Source organism: Aythya ferina (genome assembly GCF_964211825.1).
Source record: "Aythya ferina genome assembly, chromosome: 1".
Classification (NCBI taxonomy): domain Eukaryota; kingdom Metazoa; phylum Chordata; class Aves; order Anseriformes; family Anatidae; genus Aythya; species Aythya ferina.
The window spans coordinates 201,407,402-201,433,743 of record NC_140296.1 but is presented as its reverse complement, the minus strand read 5'-3'; the positions used below and the strand labels follow the sequence as shown (position 1 = coordinate 201,433,743).

At 41.8% G+C, this 26,342-nt stretch overlaps 1 protein-coding gene across 15 annotated transcripts in view; it reads left to right on the top strand.

Annotated features, from left to right (window-relative positions):
* Positions 1 to 26,342, top strand: part of CELF2 (CUGBP Elav-like family member 2) — a 560,320-nt gene that overhangs the window by 312,117 nt on the left and 221,861 nt on the right. For 2 of the 15 annotated variants that reach the window (XM_084506665.1, XM_084506682.1), the window contains exon 1: positions 5,398 to 5,623. The exons of 11 other annotated variants lie outside the window; for them this stretch is intronic. In XM_084506665.1, coding sequence (XP_084362791.1) covers positions 5,550 to 5,623 — 74 coding nt within the window. In that variant the 5' untranslated portion in view covers positions 5,398 to 5,549. Of the gene's footprint in view, positions 1 to 5,397; positions 5,624 to 26,342 lie in introns of those variants that run through there. 2 more of the 15 variants (XM_084506667.1, XM_084506668.1) reach the window with 2 other exon arrangements.

Sequence of the window (26,342 nt, the reverse complement as noted above, 5' to 3'; positions counted from 1 at the left end):
GGAGCTCCACACATGAGCACCAAATGTGTGATCCCTCCTACCCTCCTATCCTGTCATACAAGATTATAGTTCACCACGTGAAGATGCTATAATAGCCAAATCCATCAACATTAAGTTCCCACTGTAGGTTGTTCTCCTAGGGTTATCTGGAAAGGTGGCTTTTTTGGCCATAGTGTGAGATCAAAACCAGATCTGCCCCAAGCACGCAGAACCTCTATTTCTTTCCTTGTTCAGTTGTGGTTGGTGCTGGAATCAGTCATCAGGTGAGAAGATAAGTTAGTTCATAAAATATAAAAGAAAAAAAGAAAAAAAAAAAAAAAAAGGAAGAAAGAAAGGGAAAAAGTCAATACCTGTTGTCAAGTTGCAAGAGGACTGGGCTGAAAAAAGCCTTGGTCTTGTGTACACACACACAAGGCGCTACACAAAGGCAACACCTACAGATCAATAGCAGTGCTCTTCTATAGGGCTGTAAATAAATAACAGGAGGATGAGGCTCAGTCCTGCAGATATTTACTTGTTGCTATTTACACGTGTGCCATGGAGAGCCCAAGTGGAGGAAATGGTACCAACCAGCTGCTTCTGGCATCACCGTTGCTCAGCACCAGCACTGGGCAGGATCAGACCCAGTGACATGATTGAGCATCCCAAGCATTTGGGTGCTGTTAACGAAGTTGAGTGTTCCTCCAAACTTTTTTAAAAGCCCTCTTGTCTGCCTTGTGCCACAAAGTCCTGCCTAATTGTTTCAGGAAAGATTGAGTTATTACCCACAAAAAGGAACAAAGGCCTCATACCCACAGTATGATGAAATCACCTCTTCAGTGGGATAAAATAGCGCAAAAAAAAAAAAAAAAAAAAAAAAGAGTGAGTGGGAAGTTTCACTATAGCAACCAAGTTTACATAATATCAGTGTGCTTCAAGTGAAAGCTCTAGAAATGCTTAATTTGAGGTGCCTTTCTACAGGGCTAATTTGAAATGACGTTTATTTCTGAAAATTACTGATTAGTTGCAAGAGCCTGTAGAGCTGGGGGGAAACCTCACAAGCAACTAAGATTTCTGTACTTAACATTCATTGATAAGTTCTAACCGACAATTTAATTTTTCTTTTAGAAGGCTTTTGATTATTTGCAAACTGTTGTATTTCTCAAACCATGCTGAAGGGAAGGCTGTCATGTGTTTGGTTTTGTTTCAGGTGAGAACATAAGGCAAATAAAAATTCCTTACTGAAAGGTTAAGGCTTCATAACGCAAAACTTTATTCCAATGCCAGACCTAATTGGCAAAGATGGACTTGTTACAAATAATCAGAATCCTCGCAAATAGTAAAATGGTGCAGAATTGGGTCCGTTACTTTGGGCACTCAAACAAATTTACTGCTTTTTGCTTTAATTGCTTTCTGCTTTTACACCATTATGCAGTTCTGCCCGGACACTTTGTGCAGCTTGTGCTCGTGCGCTTTTCTTTTTGTTTTTTCCCCCTTTTCTTGACCCTACAGAAGTTAAGCTGATAGGCTTCCCGGCTCACTGCTGGGCAGGTAGGCTCACATCCCACCACACAAAACAAGATGCTCTATTTTCTGCTATTAGCCATGCTACTCCTTTCCAGCTCATGGTTTGCCTGGAAGGTTATTTCTTTGTGAAAGATAGTGAACACCTCATTTGCATTCACCGGTGCTATCTAGACCAGATTTCTTTTTCCCCCTCACATTAGTGCAAGATCCTGAGTGATTCTACTGGAGTCATTTGAGCTTGCTCCAAATTTACACCACTGCCACTGAGCTCTGATTCTGCCTCCTCTGTAAGAAACTTGCTTTGATGCCAGAGATAAGCTGAATCCAGAGCATGTTCATTGGCTTAGGGGGGAATAAAGCAGAGGATTTGAACTCTCTTCGTGCTGCCTTGCAGGCTCGGTGGAGAGTGAAGTCACTCAGAAACTTTCCCTTGAAGTGATTCCAACAGCAGCGTTTCCTTGGTGCAATACTGGGAGGCATGCTGATTAAAAGAATGGCAATTAAGGAAGGGGTGAGGAGCGGGTCCGGAGAAGGGAGGAGAGGTGAGCTGGCATTGGCTGTGGTATCTGGAAGGGAAGGGGTGCCTGCTTTGTCACTCGCTGGATGAGAAGGACAGGCAGTGATGTCAGGGTGAGCTCATATGCTTTGGAGTGACCTGGCGTAGCCTTTGTCTTTCTCCAGCCCTACCTTTTTCGCGTGGGTTTTTCTGCTCTGAGGAGGTGTTCGTTTTCAAAGACTGGGTTGTTTGGAGAACTGCATCTAGCACTCTGGGTTTGAGAAGCTGTTTGAATGGTGACTAATCTGCTAATAGGAGGTGGAAATGCTTTATCTGCCTTGCTAGACACGTGGAGAAACTGAGGCACTGAGAGTAAATGGTGCAACCATGGGACAAGTGGGGTCTGGGTCTCTGAAATGAGGGGAGGTTGGCAAGGAGGTGATGTTTATAGCTGGAATAGTATTAAACCCCCCAAACTGCTGATTCCAAATTCCAGGTTCCTTCCTCAAAACTGCCATATGCTCCACCAGCTGAAAGTGCTTAATATTGGTGGACAGTGGTAGCACAGCAATAATGCAGCTCCGCTAAGCTCCTGTTTACTTCTACTGTCTGATTTATGCTGCAAAAATTAATGTGGCTTCATTTGCTATTCCCCCTCCCCATTTCCCTCCGTACTGTAGTAATGGACCAAAGCTTTCATTTTTTACCTCAGCAGTGTTCCTTCATTTTTAATAAAAGTTGCTATTTTGTGCTGGTCAGAAAACTGACATTACCATTACAAATAACAGAGCCAAGACTGTAACAGTGTGCGAAACATGCAAATTTTTTTGTTGTTTTTGTTTTTCACCATTTGCCCTCTGCATTCAAGAGTTAATTCATACGTAGGCACTACATAATTTATGTTTGAGAACCGTATTATTTGAATGCAGTTTCTCCCTATAAACTTTCCTCGAGTCATATCTCAGTATCTTTTATAGGCTGGGTTCCTTTTTGCATTTGACCCTGTTCCTGCCTCTAACTTTTAAATGGCAAAAGCAAATGTGCTTTGAAAAGTGTGTTACACTGTAGTTGTTAAATAAAGCAATAACCTATGCACTTGTAATGCTTTCTCTATGACCTACTTACATACTACTTCACCCTCCTTATAGTATGATTAAAAGCTGCTTTGAATCCACTATTCCCTCAAGGGATTTGAGGCTAGAATTTAACAAACTGCTGAGAAGGCTTAAGTCAGTAAGAGGGCTTCCCTACAGCTTCTTCCAGCTAATTCACATGTAATTAAAAGGAAAATAAATATTTCAAAAGAACATACGTTTTAATGAAGCATTTTTAAGCACTTGCACCTTGTGAAATGGAGCAAATTTATAAAGATCTCACAATCTCATGCTCAGATTTTTAGCAAAATTATTTGTGATGCTCCCTGCCCCGCAGTCTCTTCCATCCTATGCGAAGTGTAAATTTACTTTTCAGTCAGGAGCAGTGGGACTTGCAAAGTGGCTGGTGAAACTGAAGTGCCTCAGATTTAGCACGTACCAAGGAAATGATGATGGAGAGGTACAGATCCAGCCACACGGGGTGAAGTGAGGGTGGAGACTTCTTACTTGAAAGAATATCCTCATCCTCAGTGAGCTGCCTGCATTTCTTCTGAGCTAAAACCTGCCCCTTCTGCAGTGGCAAGATTTTGAAATTGAAAGTTAATCCAACTCTGCTCTGGGCTGGATTAACCACCATGGAGGCCTCAGATCAAAACCCAGGTGGCTGCATCCAGCTGGAGAAAGTTGTGCTGGTCTCTCCTTTTATTTCCAATTTGCACTTTTTTTTTTTTTTTTTTTTTTTTTTTATCCTCTGTGTAGGCCTACGCTGCGGCGGATGGCTGGCAGGGAAGAATCGCGATCAGTTTAGTAAAGGGGAGCCATAGCTTTGCTTTGTACGTTCCTACAGAGATGTTTAGGTGCCATGGTGATGAGGACAGTATGTGAACATATAGAACGGAGCAGATTAATAACACTATAGATATCTGTGCAGGACTGCAGCTGTCCTATGGGGATTACACTGAGGGCCAAGTGAACCTTTTCTTTCTTTAGACTTGCAAAGTAGGCAAAAATTTTAGCAGCCTGAGGGGTTTTTCTTCCTTTTAACTGTTTAAAATGGAAAAGTATCTTGAACAGAGCAGTAAACTGGACTCTGAAAACTCGCCTAGACTGTATTTTTATTATCAAATCGATGTTGGTCAAAATTTAAAACTTGTGATTTATAGCATATGTATGTCTTGGTCGCCTTATTTTTTTTTTTTTTCAGAACACTGTTTGAAAAGCTTAAGTGTCATAGTGTTTAATTAGTGTTTGTTGCTTTTTTTGAGCATTGATTATCTGGAGCAAATGAATTATGAAATGTGGAGAGAGATTCAGAAGGAGAAGCAAATACAATGCAGATAAACATTTTGTCTGTCTAGACTGCTCAGATCATCCAGTAATCTTTGCAAATATGTTAATATTCTTTTGCCTGGAGCTGCTTTCTATTGAAGCAAGGAGGTTTTGGAGATGCAGAGGAAAATTTATACAGATTTTCAGGAGGCGGTAGCGTGGGGGGGCTGCCTCAGCTGTTTGTATGTGTGGAATTTTGTGTACATCTTGGTGTTGTCGCTTCTGTGCCTTCACTGCGGACAGCCCCAAGCACAGCACGGTTGGGAACGGGCATTTGGCAGGTTATAGATGTGCGGGTTTGCCACCGATACCTATTTAAATCCCTTTTTTTTTTTTGGATCGGGCAGGGATATAGTCACTACGCCATCTCTCTTGAGCCAGTACAGCCAGTTTGGGTGTCTGATAGGTGCCAAGGTCTGAATGTAGGGGTTCGGGCAGAAAGCTCCTCACACCTTCCCCATGCCCTCAGCTTGGCGAGGCGGCTGCGCCTTCCACCCGCCAAACCTGCCCACAGTGACAAGGGGGTACATACAAACCAACCGCACGGAGTTGGTCTGGGGGTTTTATTTAGGAATTTAGGAAGAGGGCTTTAACAAGAAGAGGGCTTTCCCTCAGTGTGCACCTCCAACTCCACCAGGGCAAGGCTCAGACCCGGGGGGGGGGATAAGAGGGCAGTGTCCCTGAGGCGCCGGCCAGCTCCTGCTCCGCCGTCCCTCTCAAACTTTGCCTGTGGGCACAGGGGGAGCCCCAGGGGACCCCCGGGGACCCCCGGGCAGGGCGGTGGGGCTCCGTTAGGCCTCTCCCCGGGGCCTCGGGGGTTAACCGGGGAGCTGCGGCGGGGAGGTGGCTCCGCCTCCCCGCTCAGCACCTGGCGCTCCACCGACACTTGCCTCAGCAGTCGATTTCGGAGGGGATTGGCGGAAAAAAAAAAAAAAAAAAAAAAAAAAAAAAAAAACACCGAGAGAGGGGGAGAGAAATGTGACAACTGCCGGGGCTGGCGGCTGCCGCGGGGAGGCCTCCGCACCTGTGCCTGCCTCTCCGCCGCCCGGCGCAGTTGTGGGATCCGGCGAGCCCCCGCCACATCCTTCCCTCCACGACCGCCGCGGCGAGCCCCGGAGCCCAGCATGACTTCTTCGTTCAAGCTGGATTTCCTTCCGGAGATGATGGTCGACGGCCGCTTGCTGGTCTCTGACAGAATGTAAGTGGCGGCGGGGGGCTGCCGCCGTCGCCGCCGGGGACCCCCCCCTTCCATGCTCCGTCCTCTCTCTCTGCATCCCCTCCCGAGTCCCTCGCAGTTTCTTTTGCGATCCCCCCCCTTCCACTCCCCATGGATCCCGACAGCGTTACGAGTCGCGATAGGGGCGGGCAGGTCGCGCCCGAGGGGCCAAGTGTTGGATGCAGCGGAGGGAAGGAGGGGGAGAGAGAGAGGAGATCGGCGACCCCCTGCGCCCTGCCCGGCGGCATTAAAACCTATTGACCACGTTGAGATGGAGCAGCATCAGCTGGGAGTCAGAGCAGGCAGAAATCAGGGCGCTTTTTTCATTTTTTTTTTTTTTTTAAACCTCTTTCTCTCCCCCCCCCCCCCGTCCGGTGCGGAGAGTGTTAATTAACATGAGGCCGGCTGCCTGACGTGCGCTTGGACCGCTGATCAGATTTATCGGGAGGCGCCGAACGCAGGAATTTCGAAAAAAAAAAAAAATATTAAAAAAGTATTCCCCTAGCCCGCCTCTGCTCCATTAATCTCCATCTGAAAGTTTCTATTATCACCCTCCTGGGCATTGCCAATTGAGAGGGGTTTTCAGGTAACCTAAGCCTGGTATGAAAAATAAAAGCTAGGGAAAGGCTCGCCGGCCGAAACATACGAAGGCTGAGCGCTGCTGCGCTGCGTTTTAACAGTGCCGAGGCTGCCTTTTATTTTGTTGCTTTTTCTTCTTTCCTCGGGATGACAAATGTGGTTTGGGTTGCATGAGAATGAAGCGAGAGGCGCTGGCACTGGAGCTATTCCGGCTGAGTTGCGAGTGTAAATAAAAACCCTGCGTGCAGCAGAGCCCCTCACCTGCGAGCGGCACGCATCAGCTTGTGTCCTGTGTGCCCCGATTGGAGACGATTCTGACTTTTTTATTACCTCCCTTGCTGGCAGCAAACTTTCTGCTCAGGTGGGATGCTTCCCTCAGCTCCAGCAGTGCTCTGAGCAGAGGCAGTCATCAGCGGCTGGTTGTTCGGGCAGCTGAGGTTTGGGAAGTGTGGCAGAGAGGGAAAAGAGGCAGGGGGGGAACCTACTTAGTGTGGATGTCTTCCTTGTTTTTTGCAGTCCTTGGAGGACAGCGGAGTGTTTGTGTAAATGCTGCCCGTTGTCTCTGTATAGTGATCCCAAAATCTCAATGAGTTCTCTGCTGGTTTCCCCCCTCCCGTAAGATCTGCATTTTTTATTGGCACCGGTCAGTTAGGTTTAGTTGGAAAAGGTGCTGTATCTCCCCCTTTTTGCTTAAAAATAACGCAGGTTTGACTGCTAGGGTGCAAAGTTGCAGCTGAACATTAGGATTGCTGGGTTTGCAACCCTCTGGAGGGACTTGGCACAGCTAAGCTTTCCCTTGCCTTCATCTTCTCGGCTCTGATTAGACTTTTCTACCTGCTGTCCTTCCAGGCAGTCAGAAAAGATACCACTAACAAACATCTCCAAGCTCTGAGGCATTATTAACTGCATCTGATGATGCCCTGTTGTCACTTAAGCTTATATAACTTTATCTCCAACTTGCCCCTCGAGGGGGGAGTACCATGTCAAACTCTTGCTCCTGCACGCTGTCTCTGCGCTCCTCTTCTCTGCGAGGCATCCATAATACATTTTAACACAGCTTGAAATGCAGTCAGTGTTCATCAGGCACAGGTCTTAATGTGTGTCCAAAGAAACAAAAATTTCTCTAGATATATGTCAACTTTGAAGCGGATCTCTAAATACCGGAGTGGAATAATGAAACTAAGAGGGTATTGCTTCCGCATGCATAGCCTTGTAGGATTTGATTCTGGTTTCTCTTATGTGTTTGTTTTTTTTTGTTTTTTTTTTTTTTGTTTTTTTTTTTTTTAGGGGGGGGGACTTTGTCATTTCTTGAAGGGAAAAAAAACTTCACCTCCTGCATCTTCAGTGGTCGTGTTGTGATGTTCTGGAAATGCTGTTTCCTTGCATTAACAAAGCTTTGCTTTGCTGCTGATCTAAGTAATTGTGAAGATGTATGATTTCAAGGGATCATGTGTCACGCATACAAATTAATATCAAGGCTAAATTGCTATTAACCAGCAGCGCATCCATCCCTAAAAAATCTTAAAACTAAATGCTCTCAGTGGAAGCGTTCCTCTCCGCCTTTCTAAAACTGTGTAATTCACTGTTTAAAACATGATTTCGTCCCTCTAGCCAAGTGGCAATGTGCATTTATTTGCCGGTCCCCAGCTCTCTGGACTAATCAGTGCTGAAGAGAATGCAGTTTGATTACGCATAAGGGGTCAGGGGCATGTCCACACCGTACCCTTTAGCTGGCCCACCCCAGACGTGCAGCCAGACACTAGCAGCGTTCTGCGGTGTGAGAGTGCATCCGAGAGCATGCTCCAAGTTATGATGATGCACAAAACTTTTAACCTCGCCATCTGGTCTAGCCACTCAGTATAGTGTGGCTCAGCCTTTAGCAGAAAGGAATTTCCTATTTTAGAGTGAGGCAATTAGCAAGATGCATGTAAAAATCTCCTCTTCTGCTTTACAGTGAAAATTTGCGGAACTAGGTATTTTATTTCATTTTTTTTTTTTAATGCCAGTGGCGTATCAGATGTTTTAGGAAATTGGTACCATGCAGTATCACTTACGCTTCCCATTGTTTGTACATTCCAAAGTTGTTTGTAAAGGGAGTTATTTTCAATATCATCCATTCTTCCAACAAGCAACATGTAATGAGAAATGTCAATTTCCCTACCTATTTTGAAAGTTAACAGCTAGCTAGATAATCGCCAAAGTTAAAATACTATCAGCTCCAGTAGACAGCTAATTGCTCTCAAATATTGCTGACTGCCTTGCTTTGCTGCTGCTGTCTAGATGAATATAAGTAAAACAGACCATCAGGTACTTTGTGCATGGTTATTCAGTGTAAGTAAACAATATGCTTGATGTTGCTATAACTGATTAGTAACCGACTGGCAATTTTACCAATAAAAATTATTTCTGGAATGGCATGGGAAAATAGACGCTCTAGGATATGAAATGTAAACTTTTGCTCTCGAGGGCAGGTGGCAAGCTGGATGCTCAATCCATCACAAATGCTTGCAAAGAGATCACTTGGTTAGTGCTCTGGTTGAAAGATCAGAAATTGCTTAATGTTATTCATAGCTTGTGTGTGTTATTTGTGTGCAAGAACCACATATGAAGAAAATATGGAAGTATATGTGTGTATTTGGGCAGGGTAGGAGAGGGTTAGCAATTCCTAAGGACAGTTACAAAATGTGAGCTCATTGTAATTTGCTTAGTAATTTTACCGAGTTACCTGTACATGCCAAGGGGATGGTTGTAAAGTGGTTGCTTTGAGGATTAAACACTCACCATAGTAACCCCCTGCATTGATTTCTGCAGTACCACCAAAGGTTTTCGGTTTTGTGATGCACATTCCAGTGCCTGGGATTATCTTTAATGTTGATGTGAAATAGTGTCTTTTACTACCAAGACAAACTCAAATTTTACTTTAATAGTTCCTATATGGGCATAACGTCAATAAGTTCTGTGGTACGTTTGTCAGAGTGCTTAAAGCAGTCCGCATACAACTGCTTGGGTTCCGTGGTAATTATGCATGAAAAGTCCTTGGTCTTTGAATTCCTCTCTCTTTTCTCCAAGATGAGTCAAAATCAGATATATGTGCAATATACTGATTAAAAAGGCAGCAAAAATCAATCTGCAGTGCTCTTTGTATGCATTGTTTAATAAAGAAGGGATGTCACCGTTCACGGGTCATTCTTGCACTTAAAACAAACAAACAAACCTTTCCTTTCCCCCAGTAACCCTGCAAAATAGAGCCTTTACAGCATGAAGTGGAGGTAATAAAATTAACTTTTTTTCTTTTTTTTTTTTTAACTTCACCGCAGGGAAAGCTCAACATACTGTCAAAAATAATTTATCAGCTATCCGTTTCTTTGTATGTAGAATGTCAAACCCTGATTTGCTAAGTGAAAATGGATATCTAGCTATCAGCTGTTTTCTGAGCCCAGAGCCTCACCCTTGTTCTGGCGTTTTATCCTAACTTTGATTCAGCAGTAGCTTTATGTTAAGTATTATGACTTGTTAGTTAACTTAATGCACGGAGATTCCTGGGGTTACCATCGAGAAAAAGCAAAGCCAACGAAGAGGAAATTTCTCGACTGTTGACTTCAGAAGGGAAAACAGATTTTCAGCTGTCAACTAAACAATTCTGATTTCAGAGGTCCTTCTCCCCATCATCTTTCCTGGTAGCTGACTAGAGTCGCACTGAGTGTTTAACCCACCATAACTTAGCACATTAATATTTAAATATATCTTCCACTTCCTATGATGTGATCTCACAAGTTTTTTAAGCCTCCCCCACACGTATTCATCATCCAAATTAATCATCAGTTATGATTGCTTTAAAAACTTTGACAAGTCTAAATATTTCATTGGCATTTTAGGATGTTTGATATCTTATGAGCATTTGGACTATTCAAATTTCATAATTAATTCATATATTAATATAAAAATATTTCACCCAACTAATATAGGGGAAAGGTGTACAACATTTTTGTAGTTTTTAAAAACTCCTGGAATATAAGGAGGATATTTTGCAAGATGCAGCCCCCTAGAGAAAAGTCACTGTCTTATAACTTTAGTATAAAAAAAGCCTTCCTTGTAAAGCAAGGAGGTGATTTTTTTTTTCTTTACATTTCCACAAACCGTGTTTCCTGTAGTGGATTATTTCTCGGGTGTTCATATAATTGCAAAGTATATTGCATCTTCTGACATGGCTTCCCTTGATTAAAACAAACTGGTGGCAGGGCAAGGTTAACCAGAGGCTAAAGTCACAATATACAAAATGCACAGATAGAGTGAGCCTGAGCTTTCCTTAGCAAAGAGGTGGGAAAACAGGAAAAAAGCCTTCGTAGGTGCAAGAAAAATGCAAGAACTAGAATGCCTATTTGGAAAATAAAAACTAATTAGAGCAATAAATGTAATGTTCTCAAGTAATTGTGAAATAATTATTCCCCTTTAGAATCATCATACTTTAATTGCTTTCCCCCGCATTCCTGCATTCTGCATTCCTATGTAAAGGAATAGAAGCACTTGTGTTCCCTCCAGGATTTCATTTTTCATTTGCAGTAAGCTGCTGGCTTTCTCGTAAAGGTTTTCAGAAATATGTTGCCTTAAACGGTGTTGTGTTCTTCCATATGGCGTTAAATATTATAGGTGAATGGCAGATGCTGAAGCGATAAATTCTCTTTTCTCGTCCAGATAAAGCACCTTGAGATTTAGTTGCGCAGTTTATCCATCCTCTGTATCACAGATTTATAATCAATTCCTCATTTTCATTGAGATTGTATTACATAAATAGGACACACTTCAGCAGTGTATTCTCTTTGCTCACAGCTTGATCCTTGAAAAATCAGCTGACAATAGTTTAAAATTATAATATTAATAAAGAGAAGATCATCTGGCCTTCAAAATGACATCTGAAAGCAGCTTCTGTTTTGTGTTAAATCTTAATTACTGTATTTAAATGAATGCCTAAATGAGCCAATTCACAAAGGAGTTGCCTACTGTACCAATAGCGCCTGTTTGGTGATTTTTTTTTTCCTTTGGAATTACACAAATTAAAAAAAAAAAAACAAAACAAACAAAAAAAAAAAACTTATATTGAAGAGAATGGCTCTATTTTCTCATGTTGTATAATGCAGGTGAAGACTGAGTATCTCGGGTCTAGTCCCTGCTATGGGACAGCTTCTCTCGTTTGGCTCCCCTTGCCCGTAAAGCGGTGCCAGTGCTTGCAGCCAAGTTCAAAGGTGATGCTTCAAAAGCCTTGGTGCAAGATGAGCAGGAGGAACCCTGGCCTCCTGAGCATCGTGTTGTGACCTCACCCATTGTTTGCTAAAGGGGCACCACCTTGTGCCGCCCCAGGGGAAGGGATTGTGACTCAGGACCATCGAGAGACACACACCAGCCCTGCAGGATTCCTCACCCTGGGAGGAGGCAGTCGTCCTGTCCAGCTGTTCCCAGCTCATCCTTCTCCACACTGCCACCTGGGATGCTCCATCTGTGAAGAGGTATGCAGGGAATTCACGTTGTGCTGCACAAGTTGAGCCACTTCAGTTTGCCCGAAGAGGAACAGTGGCCTAAGCGTTTAGTTTTATTGGTTTCACGTTCCTGTTCATTTCTTGAATTGCTCTGTGGATCTTACTCTGGGGTTTTAAAGTTTACAGTCACAGTTGTTTCAGAAATGCGCTGACTGATCTTTTGTGAAAATGTATTAAATAAAAAAAATCAGATGACTTATTTTTTCCTTTCTCAGCTGTCATGCTAAAGCAAATACAGTTCTCGTGGAACAGCCTAACTCTGACCATCTCCCAGCAGTGTTAGTAGTTCAGTGCAGCACTAATCAACAGTTTTTTCAGTTTCTTGCCATTCAAATGTAATGGTCTGGAAACACTGGGGTGGATATATAGGTTATAACTACCTCTCTAGCCTGTGTGTGTAGTTGGTTACCTCCCTGGTAGGAGGAGAAGCGGTTCCTGCCGAAGTAACCATGAGCCTTTCTGTACTATGCTATATCAGGCTTTTATTATGCTCTGTTACCACATCGATGTCCTTTGAAGCAGTTCCAGACTGATCGCAAGTCACAGCTGACAAGAGCTATCTTTTGTTTCATAACCCTGAAAAATAATGAAGATCCTTCATCCTCTTAATCCAGAGGCGTGACGCTGTCGCCTTGTTTGATACACACTCGCTTTTCCCATTTCTTGTTTCTCCATGGCTTTGCGCCACTGATTCACTCAGAGATGCAAAAAATGGAAAATAAAAAATAAAATCTAAAATCTGCAGCTTGCTTGACCCACCACTTGTTGTGTCATTGACTGGAGACCTTGCTGGCACTCGGTCCAGTGGCACTGGGTGGCCTGGTGTACGATAAGTGCACTTCATTTGCCTGAAACAGGCCCAGGTAATTGAAAGTTATTAACTTCTGGCAGAGGATAACTGTATTTGAAAATCTACAAAATCAAGTAATCTATTCTGTTCTTCTCTTTAATTTATTTTTTTTTTTCTGGCTCATTCAGTTGCCTGGATCTGTCAGCTTTTGTCTGCAGTTCATTGTTAGCGAGAGAGACATCTGGCTATGCCCTTTATCAATAAATGCTTTTATTTTTATTTATTTTTTTAATATTTTACCACAGATGGATTGTAGAACAAGCACTAGGAGTCTGAAACGTTGTCAAACATGCTGCATGCCCAGTGGCTATGTCTTAAAGAAAAGCCTATTTGGTAACTGTTATTCATACAAAACAATTCCAAGTTGATGGCTGCATGTTTATGTGATTTCTCCATGCTTTTTAGTAAACTTGATTGCCTCACCATATCTTTTTGGGGTAAAAAAATGTCATTTTTTCTGCAGTTTCTTTATAAACATGCAGAAAAGCTGATAATTTCATTAACCAGTAAAGGAACTTCCAAATTTTTTAAAATTCAGTTTAAATTTTTTCTTCCCAAATCTTGCTTAGAAACCTTTTTTTCATACTTCAGCTACCTTATCCAAACTACTTTTACCTTCTGCTGTCCAAAAAAAAAAAAAAAAAAGAAGGATAAAGTTCAGGAGATTATAGTGACTATTACTTTGAGTTTTGTTGTGAAAATCCATAGTTCTCTTGGATAATTTAGTCTTTAAAACTGATTCTTGACAGTGTCCTGATTGGAGCCTATTTCAAAGATTTTTACTGCAAAACCTAAATGCCTAATTAAGGGATAGCCACAAATCTAGATGATCTCTCTAGGGGGAATAATGCAAACATCGTTCCCCTTGTCCTAAATTGACTTGCGTAATGCAACTTCTTCCTTCAAGCAGGGAAATTTTAGGATTGCAACATGAGCACTGGCTGTGCCTTCCCTGGCAGGTTTAGGGTTGCCAGCTCTTTCTGGAGATGTGTACTGAGTGGGAGGCAACCAGGGGGAAGAGGAAGAAATAAAATTAGTTGTTAATTTTGCAGGACATGTAAATGTACATGAGCAAGTGAAGCAGTTCTTAGAAAGAGAAGAACGTCTTTGGACACATAAAGCAACATTATCTGATATTTTATTGCAGACGATAGCCTGCAGTCCATGTTCAAGCCAAACTTCCAATGGCTTTACAGGAGCTTGGCTTAAATGAGGAATGCATAATGCTCTGCTTTGCTTCCAGTGCCAGCATGGCCAGCTCTGAACCATGAATTGTGATAGTATAAATGTGTTTGTTTTTTTGCAGTCTTTTTTTCCCATTGCTCACGTCAGACTGAGCTTCAACACAGAAACAAGAGGCAACCAACTTTTTTAGATACTATCCTACCTTGCTAGCCCAGCGAGTTGCTATCGTGTTGGAAGGCAGTCAATTTTAATTCTTTTGAGGGATGCTCACACCTCTCAGGTCGGGTGTGGGGGGTTTCTTTTGTTCTTGACGAGCCTTTTCCCCCTTGCCAGAGAGGAGGATTCATATCGGCGCCTGAGGGGCTCTCAATTTTCCCTGACATACATCTCTATCATTTGGCTGCAGAAGACAGAATACAACTTTTCCTTTTAAGTTGCTTTGCTGCCTGTGAAAAAAAGACCAAATGCAGCAGCTTCGTAGCTAGGCTTAGATATAGCAGAAGGAAGTCCAACAATGTATTACTGACTTTTAAAACAATTGTCTTTGCCCGATTTCATTACTGCTTAAGTGTAGCTTAGTATCTCACATCCTAGACCACATTTATTTATCATCAAGACAAGGCAGTGTAGAAAAGTCCTCGGCCTTTTAATATCTTCTTCTTACCATGCTCATGTCTGTACTGTTCCTGCAGTGCTTTACTGGAGTGGAATGAAGCTTTGTATGCCTTACTCTTCTATTGGAGAGCATAAAGTCTTTGGGGCAGATTCTGTGTCTTTCTGAGCTTTTTTTCTGCAATGGCTGTTACCAGAGACGTATAGACATTGATTTAGGGTTCTTGGGTATCACAGTGACGTGAGACAGAAACAACTCTTCCACTTGCTCTGCAAACCCTTCCTTTGGAGCAAACATGCAGTAATTCATGCAGGAGTGAGAACTGTTTTCCAGCCAGAAATCTGGTTTAGTTTGGCCTGAGCAGCCTTCAGCAGCACTGACTGCTATCTGTATTTTCAAAGTGTTATTCCAGGCTCCTTTAGGTCACTTCTTTTTCCCTTATGTGTACAGTTTATTGGATTTGGGAAGAGGTCCTTCAGCATCACTGTTGCCTGTGCATCGTTGTTCAGGAACAGCAGGCTACTCGTAGTGAGAGATACATGCAGGGATTCAGAAAGGAACAATTTTCAGCTTGCAAAGATGCCCGTATTGGTACCTGGAAGCTCTGCAGGAGCTGGAGACTTTTTGGCTGTTTCTGTGCCTCTTTGCTCCCCCCATCCTCACCTCCGCATCAGGGGATACTTAGACTTTTTTCTCTCACTGGCCTTCGAAGGATTTGAAGGTCTCAGCATCCCCAAGCTGTTGGTTTCTATGCGAGTGGGTAAAGGAAACAGAGAGTACTGCAGCTGACTTTGGTCTGTCAGGTCTCTGATTTTCCTGTCAGATTTGAAGGCATAGGTACAGGGTGAATTTGGAGCTGAGAGATGCCAGGCCCCCAGGTAGCAAATGAAGAGAGAAATATATGTTTTTAGGCAGATTTTCATAAAAGATGCAAACAAACTCAGGGTAACTTAGCAGAGAAAATCATTATTTAAAATTAATGTTATTTTTAGAAAGTGGAGCATCATTTGTCTTAACAGGAATAGAGATTTTATTTTTAAGCCCAGCAAAGCCTCAAATCCCAGAAAATGCAAAATTGGTGCTGATAATTTTTGAATGTGAACCTGGAAGGCTTCATGGAAACTTAGAAGGAAATAAATCAACTCCCCTCTCCTTCCCCAAAACTCTTTGGGCAAAAAAAAAAAAAAAAATCTGTAAATACTTAACAGCAAATAATCACATTGCCAAGAACCAGCAAACAAAGCCCTTTTATCCAATCCTATAATATGCTGTAAATAATGAAAACCCTCGTAGATCTAACTGAAAAACTTTTTTTTTTTTTTTTTTTAATCAGTGAAGAAGCTTAGCATCTAGCACTTTAAAAAATCCATCAACATAGCTAAAACTCTTTTGCAGCCTCTTACCACCTCATGTCATGTTTTTTTCTGTCCTTGACACTTGCAATTTGCCCTGCTGATATCTGTTTAAAATGCTGGGAGCCTTCAGCATCCTCTGCTCCACATCGCATGCCTGCATGAAGCCTTCCTTCCCCTTTTTTCTGCCTTTCAAGGTAAGAACCACCCTGCTCTGCTATCTCCACGTAGCCACCACTAAAAGGTTACTGTGACCAGTGGGTCACCCTGTTATCACCACCCATTAAATATTCAAACAAACACCTCTGTGCTTCCTCCCCAGCTGCTCTGGTGGAAGAAGTTCCTATAAAAATCTGCAAAGCAAGTACTTTATTTTCCTTCTTCTTTGATAAGAGAGGTAGGACGAACCTATTGAACTTCAAGAATCACTTATAATTTATATCAGAACTGCGTAATGATTTTATATTCTTAGTTTCCAGCTAGTGGCTCATGTCTTGAAACTCCCTGGAAGTATGGCCTTCCTTTTTGGGCAGTGCTCCCTGACCCAGCATGCTGGAATTATCAACCCTGAGTATGATTTTCCAGGTCTTCTGGGAGTATGGATATATACGTTGTCAAAGCAACATCTTCATTAGCCAAAGTATGTTTTATTGCATTTTTATAGTGGTCTTTTGTTAGCAGGCCCTCCCAGCTCATTTTTTTTAAAGCAGTCTCATGCAACTGTTGTCAACCAACTCCTGTATTATCATGTGTTTTTTCTCACAACCACAAGTTGCCCTACTTACTCAATGCAAATCACTGGATCTACGTAACATGCCTTTCTCAAGGGCATCTGTTAATTCCACATGATAAGCTGAGAGTTTCAGCCAGCAATTTGGAGCGTTGAAAGAAGACCTGGTTAAACTCAGTAGGGCTTCAGTGTAATCATGTTTTAAGGAATTCTCCCAAATTATAGCCGTGACAGACTTCTGTGTTATTAGTTGCTCCAATGGTGAGGTGTTTGTGAAACCTTTATCACTAGAGGGAATGGTATTCTGTGCAATAAATGCATGCAGCTGGAAGTTAGATGATGCAGCAGGAGGTTATTAAGGGGCTTTAGTAGATTTTGGCCCTTTCTTTAAGATCTTGACTCTGTTTTCAGTGAAGCTGGTGGTAAAACAGCTAGCATGAGTGGAATCAGGTCAGAGAGTGTGATTCCAGACAGACTGGTTCTTAGGCATAAACTAAGGACTGAAGCCAAGGCTTGCTGGAGTCGATGGGTAGGCTCCCTTTGATTTTAAGGCACTCTGTGTGTGTGATCCAAATGCACCATGTACAAACAAAGACAAAGAAATTACGTTGATTGGACATATTCAGTGTGACAAGAGCTTAAGTTTGATTCTCCTTCTTGCTTATGAAACACAAGTGTATGCTTCTCCACGGGCTTGCTGGAAGACTTTTTGGTAGTTGTGTGCTAGGACTCCCAGTTAGTGCAAGTGCTGGCTCCTGCTGCTAAGAATCACAACCCTTTATGAAAACGGAGAGAAAGTAATGGTTGATAGTCATAAAATTTGGGGTTCTCCTGGTTGGCCTTTGGGTTTTTAAGGCATTCATCCCCGACACATGCTTTTTTTTTTCCCATTAAAAGTTTAAAAGTCATCTCGATCTACTATGTTGGTAAGTTTAATGGCATTAAAAGACTTGCAGTAGAAATGTGAGCTCTGAGCTGGGGTTCTGTGCTTGCTGACCGCCCTCCGTTGTTCCTACGCTGTCTGAGGAATCCTTTGCAGCATCGAGCTCGGCGTCTGCCTGCCCCCTCCTACCTCGTGCCTCTGAGATTTTGGGATACTGCGTGGGTTCTTTGTTTTGATGTGCAAATTTGCATCTTCTGTGTGTGTGTAAAGCTCTTGTTTTCTTTAGAAAGCAGGTTAATTGTCTTAGTCAAGGAGCTCAATGCGCTCTAAGGGATGAATATGTTGAAAGTAGCACCAAAGCAGCATCAAGATCACTTATGCCTCAGGCTGATTCTGATTTACTACGAGGCAGAAGAGTAGTTACTCTGAATGTTGAAGAACAAGTCAGTGTTACACTGAGATGCAGTTAACTTGCATGATGCAGAACTCTTCCGATAAGGATTCCTTTTTTTTCTTCTTTTTTTGTCTTTCATATCAGATATCTATAGTTTATCACAAAGTAATTTGCTTGATTTTTCTTTCTGAAATCCATCAAATAGCTGGTTGTATTGGCTATGAAGCAGTCTTCAATCCCACTTCTAACCCAAACCTTGTTTATCTCAAAGCGACTCCCCCTGTTGCAACATGGCTAACTTTTCACTTGCTATCTTTCTGATTTGATCTTGATTCAGTTTTGCAACTGCAAAATGCATGATCATTGGGACAAGGTGTGTTGATATACCTCTATGTTCTTACTTAAAGAATTTTAAATTTTTTATAGGCATCAGATTTTCAGAGCAACTCCAATTAATCTTTGTTCTGGTTTATGTAGATTCCCTATCCAAAGAGTAGAATAATGGAAAAAAGTAAAAGCAGAGTGTATGTATGGGCTAGTATAAAACAATCCTTTTCATACTGAACATTAGGTTGTTGAAATGCCTCTACTCTTGGCAGAAGACAAGCTTCGTAACCTAAGAGGATGTGATTTGAGTGGAGTTTTCATGCCCCATGTGCTCATTGTGTTCTTGCCACTGATGCAAACATTATCTATAATTACATTTTCAAGAGACTGAAAATTGCAGTCTTTGTGGAACAAAAATGCAGCTGAAGAATGGAATGTATATCCTCTCCACCCTCATTATAAGGCCTATAAAAATCAAACTATATGGCCCAGTACTGTAGCTTTCAAATACAGGAAACCAGCACCGTTAGCCTGTGTTAGAGCATTTCTTCACTAAAAATTCTGACCTTTCCATGTTCAAGCTACTGCTGTTACTTCCAGTAGCATGCAGTTGAAATGAATCAAAATAAAATTAGTAATTGAGATAAATAAAAGTCGGAGTCTGTTAATTGCTTGTTTATAATACTGTTTTCATGGATTTGAAACTTTATTCATGATTGGTGGTGAGGTTTATTAAATAAGTCAACATAGGTGTTGAAACTTTCTACCAAACCATGCTGTGGAAGAGCTATAGTTTTCAGGAGGAGAAAAATGGTACTGAAAATACAGTTTTTTATGTTTTTCTCCTGCACACACAGGATTTTTAGCGTTGCAACTTAATCTCTGCACAAGTAACCTAATGTACCTCTTCCCCATATCAAAATGTTACCATTTTGCATTTCAATAGCTGAAGAAACTGGAGTTATAACGTGGTGGAAAGGAGATAGATAGCCTTGATTTCCTAATTATGTAAAGCAGGCACTGGAAGCTTGGACAAAAACTTTAAGGACAAAATCCTGAATATGCTTTTTGGAGCAGCAATTCCTAGAAGCATCATATATCAGTTGCCTGCTAATAACACCCACACATTCTTTTTCCTCTAATGAGTTTTAGTTTGAGTGGTTTTGGGTCGTGTTCCCCCCCCCCAACAAATTGGGCATTTGAATCCTCTCTAAAAGTAGGACTTGTCTCAGTGCAGATGACCACAGGCTGCTTTTGACTAGAAAGTCACATACAGTTATTGGCTCTGTGATTTACCATATTGAGGAGTGCGGGTAGAGATCTTTAATGATCACATGAATGCTAATAAATAAGTAAGGGATGATCCTGAATGCCTATACATCCATAAGCAAGTAATGAGTGCGTGCGTGTAGATCAATGAATTTATTGCCAGTAGCACAAACAGTCTGGACTGAAATTAGTGTGTTCCCACTGCTATCCTTTGGTTCTGGCTGGTTTTTCTTATCCTAAGGAAAGTGATAATTTGGATGCTCTGCATAGCCTTTTTAGGTTCCCTTTTTTATTTTTTTAATGCTATTTTAAAAATCATATGAACAAAATAATACCAGTCTCAATACACACCTGTTTATGGCCATCTACCCTTCTGTGGAAGGGACTCTAGGCGACTTCACATCATAGCCAGGTGACAATAAGGGCAATTAGAACCATGTGCTTTGGGCACTTGGTGCCCAAGGTGATAATTCTGCCTCCAAGTTCTGCTGCCTGATTGCAGCAAGCTCTGCCCAGGAACACCACAGTGATTGAGTGCTGGAGTTCCCAGGACAGCTTCTATTCTTAGTGGTCCAGCAAAACTTATTAAGAAAAGTAATTAGAACAAAGCTCAAGTACATTAGCCTCCTTAATGCTCCTGAATTCTCAGAGCTATCTTCAACATTGGCAGAGGCCGTTTCCAGTAGAGAAACTGAAGGAACTTTCTTTGCTGAAGTTAAACCCACTTTGGTCTTGGCATTATGACAGAAGTTGTCTTCCTATATAATAGTATCAAGACCTGGACAGATGAAAGGGCGATGGTGTGCTAAGTAGTGAAAGTAATCCACCTTTGATGTTATTTTATGACAATTTTCTGTGGAGGTTCAAGGTTCCGTGTTTCTGCCCAATTTTTGTGCATGGTGTGCTTCTGTGCCATGTCACCTCACACCCTTCTGTCAACTCCTGACGCTCAAAAACTAGAAAGTGACTATATAACTTTTCATTTTGAATAATCCTTTTTTTTTTTTTTTTTTTTTACATCTTCATTTATTACCTCTAGCAGGCTAAAGGTAATGTATTTTCTTTCTCTGCTTGCAACACCACCCAGTGTTACACTTGTTCAGCAAAGAGTCTCCACCACCCTACTGAAGATTTCTTTCCCCGTTTGAATCCAGAAAGCAGTCTCAAAACTGTTCAGTCTTTCTTGTCTGATGAATCACAACTTTGTCTCCTCAGGCCTTCAGGAAGTCTTAGAGGGAGATTTCTTTGGTCTTTGAACTACTTCAGAAATGTGGGTGGCTGTCTTCTGACACAGGAACATTCAATATAGTTGAAGACCTTCAACTAAGAGGGAGACGTGCTCTACTGAATGGGCTACAGAGAGAGCTGTTCTTGAATTTTCTCATCATAACCTGTATTCATTCAGCTTGCGTGCTGATCTTCTTCCCTAGGTATCGCTGTCTCTGCTGGAGCTAGTATAGGTGGATGTAGGTTTGGAGAGTTCAAACCAGTTAGGAAAAGAGGGTTCTACATTTTACAGGCCCAAATGACTCACATTCACTTACTGAACAAACATATTTTTTTATATATAAAAGGAACTACAAGCCATTTTTCTTTCCTTATGCCAATTAGTAGCAATTTTACGTCTTCTCTTCTGCCACACTCAGATTCCTTGTCTTTGTTCTTCAGTTGCCTTAGAGAGGTCTTGCGACGCTCTCTGTACTGTAGCTCCGTAGGTCAGATAGTCATGTCTAGTGTCAGTCCTGGCAACATGCAATCTGTAGAGTAAATTTAATCAAATAACACACATTTGTTCTTCTTTAAACATGTTTCGCATTCAGTGGAAGCTGCTGAATACCGAGGGCAGCTTGTGTTTCTTTTGGCACTAGGAGGATGGGAGGCACATAACTGTGGGGGCACATCACTGTGCCCCCACCAGTGCTCCAGGTTAGCTTTCCCTTCTCAGCAGCCTTTAGCCCTATGGGGGAGTGAAATATTGTTTTGGCTTGTCCCTGTGTTGAATGAAATGTGTCTCATTTCAGATCTTTGCCTTTAAGCTTTTGATAGCACTGAAAATATCACCTTTGTTACTTTTCGAAGATTTTCACCAACACTTTCCCAAAGATGGAGAGGAATCATGTCCCGTAACTCCTGGGGCAGGCTGACTTTTACCCGGTACTGCAGACATGAAGATTCCTGTTAGTTTCACAACCAACTTTTTAATATAATACATTGTGTGAATATAAATACTACAGCAGCCAGAAAAGAATCTGCTGGTACCTGCCTTAAAGTGGCTGCTTCCCCACGCTGAGGAATTGAACTCCAATCCTCAGGCTATTCTATTCTGTAATGCTAATAGCACTAATACAGTATCATTGTGTTTGAGGCTTCAAAGATACTATACAAGCGTTTTCTTATGATTCCCTGATCTTTGCATTTATACCCAGCTGTTTGTTATTCAGTTCAGCCATCAGCATCTAAGTCTCAATGGACCATGTAATATGCAGCTGTAGCCAGATGTAATGCTTCCTATTCCTAAATGTTTCTGTTAGAAGCTAAGAGTGGCAGGCTAAAGACTACTGATAACAGTGTTGCTTGCATTAATTTAAACTCTAGAGCTACACTGATTCTGTCTGGCAAATTTATTCCATGGCCAACAAGCAGAGCAATATTTCCAATCTCCATCGTTGCTAGCAGTGTTGACATTAAATACATCGAGTATGTCTGCACTGATACAGAATGTACTTATAGTGCTAATTCAAACAGGAGAAGGATGTCCAATCTGCATAAACAAATATATTTTCAGATACAGTTCTATTTAAGAGAGATAAAGACAGAAAGGAGCCTGTTCTAAACAATGACTCCCAATAATTTAGAACAGCTCAACAAATCCTCACCCTCTTTAATTTCTCGTTTTCTATGGATAGCTGCGAAGCCGTTGCGATGTCTTGCTCAAGCTGCAGGCAGGGCTTGCTCAGCTCAGCCTTTTTGGCGCAGGTGCTGGTGCAGAAGGGAATTGCAATGTTGGAATTTTCTGCTGTGGTTCTCTCTGAAGCATTTGGCAAGGTGCTGCAGCAGGTGTCAGGGGTTCTACACAGATTCGGGGAGCCTGGGTGAAGCCCACGTGGTTGGAGACCTCTGAGAAACTTTGGATGGGATTGTTCTTCCCAACTGCAAAATGCTCCGACTGTGGGGACTCAGCGTACATCGAAATCATTACGGAAATGAACTTTTCTCTAGAGTTTTTTATTTTTCATCAGCAGCGTGTCTTTAAAACACATGGTTTAGGTTCTGCTGTGTAATTTACAGGTATATGGCTTACCTCAATGTAAGAACAAAAATAAAATTCAGTGTATAGTGGTGGCTCCTTGTTTCTTCCCTTGCTCAGCCCTAGCCCCTACCCCAGCACATATTTCTTTACTGCCTACAGCTCAGTACACGCAGGTAATCCTCCTAATCCAGCATGGCTGCTCAGGTTAAAAGCAGTGCCTTGCTTTCAGCTCAGTGCATGCCCAAGGTGTTAGTGCTGCACAGCAGCAGGCTTCGGACCCACGTGGTGGGTGATACATGCTCGTGTTAGGATTGCTCGAAGGGTTTGGTGTGGTTGTGATGAATTGCACAGGGGAAGTGCGTGCTGGAAATCAACTCCATTAACTTGGAGCACAAACCATTGCAAAGTCAACAATGTTTTTCCGAGTGGCCACCACCAACCATCTCTTTTGAAAACACTAATGGGCTGTTTAATTAGGTGATGAAAATTGTTTACAGTCGGTGATCCCAAGTTTTGTCATTTTAATAATGGTTAAATTCGATCTCTTCTTTGATTCTTGGCAGCTCTCTCACTGTTTCATAACCTGCTTACGTCTAATTTAATTCATTTGCGTGCATTAAAATTGAACCTCTCTCATGCAGCAGGGCTGTTTACTTTACTGCACCGTGTCATTGTTATAGGTGGAGAATACACAGCAGTGGATGTTAAACAAGTGTAGCATTGCAAGAGAATATTTATATTTGTGGAAGATGAATAGTCAGCTCAAAAGGAAATAACTATATGAGACTTAAAGAAAATCTTGCCAATAGCATCTGAATTTAGATTGTTCCTGTGCATCTATTGCTCCTGGGTTGTTCTAGCTTCTCTTTAGCTCCTGGCTTAATAATATCTGTCACTTTGAGAATCTGAGAACGGACAACTTGCAGAAACATCCTTACGTGCTTGGTTTTGGCTACAGCAGCTGCTGTACAGTCATGGCCAAGAGCAGAAGTTTTCTTTTCCTTTTAATTTTCTGAAGCTTATCCTTGGAGAGCAGGAACTGGAACACTTGGAGGCACTGAACTGACTTCAATGTTGACAGCCAAAGGAGCCTGTGGGCTCCTTTTCCCTGCACCCTTTCTAAGGGTGCTGCAAAGACCTATGAGTTCCTGTCCTAACAAGCATACAGGCTAAGAAACAGCCAAAAAAAGAAAGGTTGGAAAGGAAAAACTAAACTGGAAGCACACCTGAATTGTGCCTCTAGACTCACTGGTATTGGTGGAGGCCAGGAGATGGCTGATTCCCTCTCCTCTGAGCCTGCACTCTCTCAAATGGACTCATTTTGCTTTGGTTCATGATCACAATAGCTATTTGCCACATATTTTTTCAGATACTTTCTGCCAAGCACAGGCAGATAAACAAACTGGCAGAGGCTGAGGCAATGTCTTTTAGGGTTGGGTTTGGTTTTGTGTTGTGTTTTTTTGTTGTTGTTTTTTTCTCTTTCCATTTAAAACTGCGTCATACGTGGGTCTTCGAGTTTAGAAGGGGCAGCAGCCTTTCGGATGATATTCAAGTGCCACCAGAAAGGAAACACAGAGTGGTGTTTTTTTTGAGGAGGTGGTGATTTGTATATTCCAAAATCATGATGCTGTTAGGTTGATACTGTGGCATGAATACCTACAGCTTTTCTGAACTTCTCTGCACCTCCCATTTTTGTGTAGCAGATTTAAAGGCATTGACAATATAAGCATGCAACATCTTACATGGGTAATTAAAACATTCTTGCATGGCTTTCCCTTGCAAAGTGGTACAGAAATTAACAGCCATGTGTGACCATAGATAGATAAAGGCTGTGCTTCTCAGAGGTCAGGAAGCAAGTAGGAGACCCAACCCTATTTTCAAACAGCACTTGAGGGCTTCTAAGTCCCAGTTACTTTCAGCAAGTTGTAGTCTCCTAACATGCTTTCCAAAATACACTCCTGCAGCTCAGCTGCTCAGGCATACGTTAGCCCTAAAAGCCCACAGAAAGGGCAAAACTTCAGCTGTAATTTTAGAGCAGATGTTACTATGGCAGTTCTGTCTGAGTGACCAGTGAAGAATATGAAAACCAGAGCAGTAAGAAGGTTGTGCACAACAGGGTAGGCATTTGCAAGCATGACAGTACTCGTTGAGGGCGTTTTCCACTGCCATCGTGTGTACTCAGCTTTCTGAAATCCAGGTAAATAGGCAAGCTGTGGATTGTTGTATGCTTGTGTCTCTGATGTTCCTGGACACCTGGAAAGAAAGCATTGGGATGCTGGTGTAATTTAACAGGTGGTCTACTGTATAAATAAAAACCGGTAAAGAAGAAAGTGTTTATGTTCAAGGAGTAGGATCACATAAATAATTCGAAGGAAATGTGCATTCTTCCATTTTCTGGCTGCTATATTCCTGAGAAGTTGTCTAAATATGCATAGAAAGTGCAAGCAAAAAAAAATTATTTATTTTTTATTTTTTTGTAATTTCTAATTGGATTTGTAGGGTTCTCCCTAGGGAGCAAACAGGTAAACCAAAATAAATAAGGTTTATTTTACAGCTTTAGTGGTAAAGATGCTCGACTTGAATAATGGTGGAAATAAAAGAATGCAAAAGTTGGCAAGATTCTGTCACATACCTTTATTATGTAATCAATATAAAATAGTTGGGAATATGTTCAAGTAACAATGGCACACCCTTCTAAAATGTTACAGTTCAATGTAAAAGCAGTTTCAAGAGTACTGCTCAAAGTCACCCCAGTAAGGATGTTAACAGCCTTTTCCCCTTTCCCTTGTGCAGTAGTTACACATTCAGGAAAGTCTCTCTTTGCTTAAAACATTGTATACCAAACTGCATGAGAAGGCAGTTACTTTGTAAAGTTTAGTTGTTGTGGGTTATTTTTGGCCAAAGTAGCATTAGTTTTGCTATTTTCAAAGCTAGAAAACAAAGGACTGAAAGGAGACTTTGTATTTCTCTATTCCCAAACCAACATTTAAATTGAAACATAATTTTATAAACATTACATCTAAATACCATTCTGCTTTACAGGCTGTTTTACCTCTGGGACGCTGGCTTGGATCAGTATTTTTTTTTCCCTTGCAGCAGCTGTTCAGTGCATGAAATAAGCTAGTGGATGAGGTCCAGTTTGTAGTGGGAAAGTGTCCATGTCAAAACCACCATCTCAATTGGCACTGAGTAACATCCTTGTCTCAGCAAAACGGCCAGAAATTGAATGAGCATGAATAATGAACCCTTTGCGATTGTCCAGGTCAGGTTGACAGCAATTTTGCCTCTGTGTATTGATAAACTTGGCAAAGGCTCTGCATTTCCAGGAGTGCAGAGGCCTTTCTTAATGATTAATTCTCTAAAACAAAATGCACCGAGCTTAAAGTTGCTTCAGTTCCTCCTGCTGATGAATCCAATGATGCAGTTTTGAGAACATGTTAATAGAGAGATCTGCTTCTTACCCTGAACAGTTTTCATTTCAACGTCCCAACTAGAGGAACAATAAAGGGTGGCTTTGTGTTTCAGTAATCCAGGATATTAGATTTAAATAGTAGAGCTTGTCACATGACCTACATTCTCAATTTTGGGTGTCGAAAGTTAGACACTGAAAATCAGGCCAATTATTTTAGTCTCCCTACCCATTTTTGCAAGCACAGAAATATATTGTAAAGCCTCGTGTTCATTTTCTATAGAAGTAATGATAGTTTAGTTTTAACTTGGTGCTTTTTCTCTGAGGAG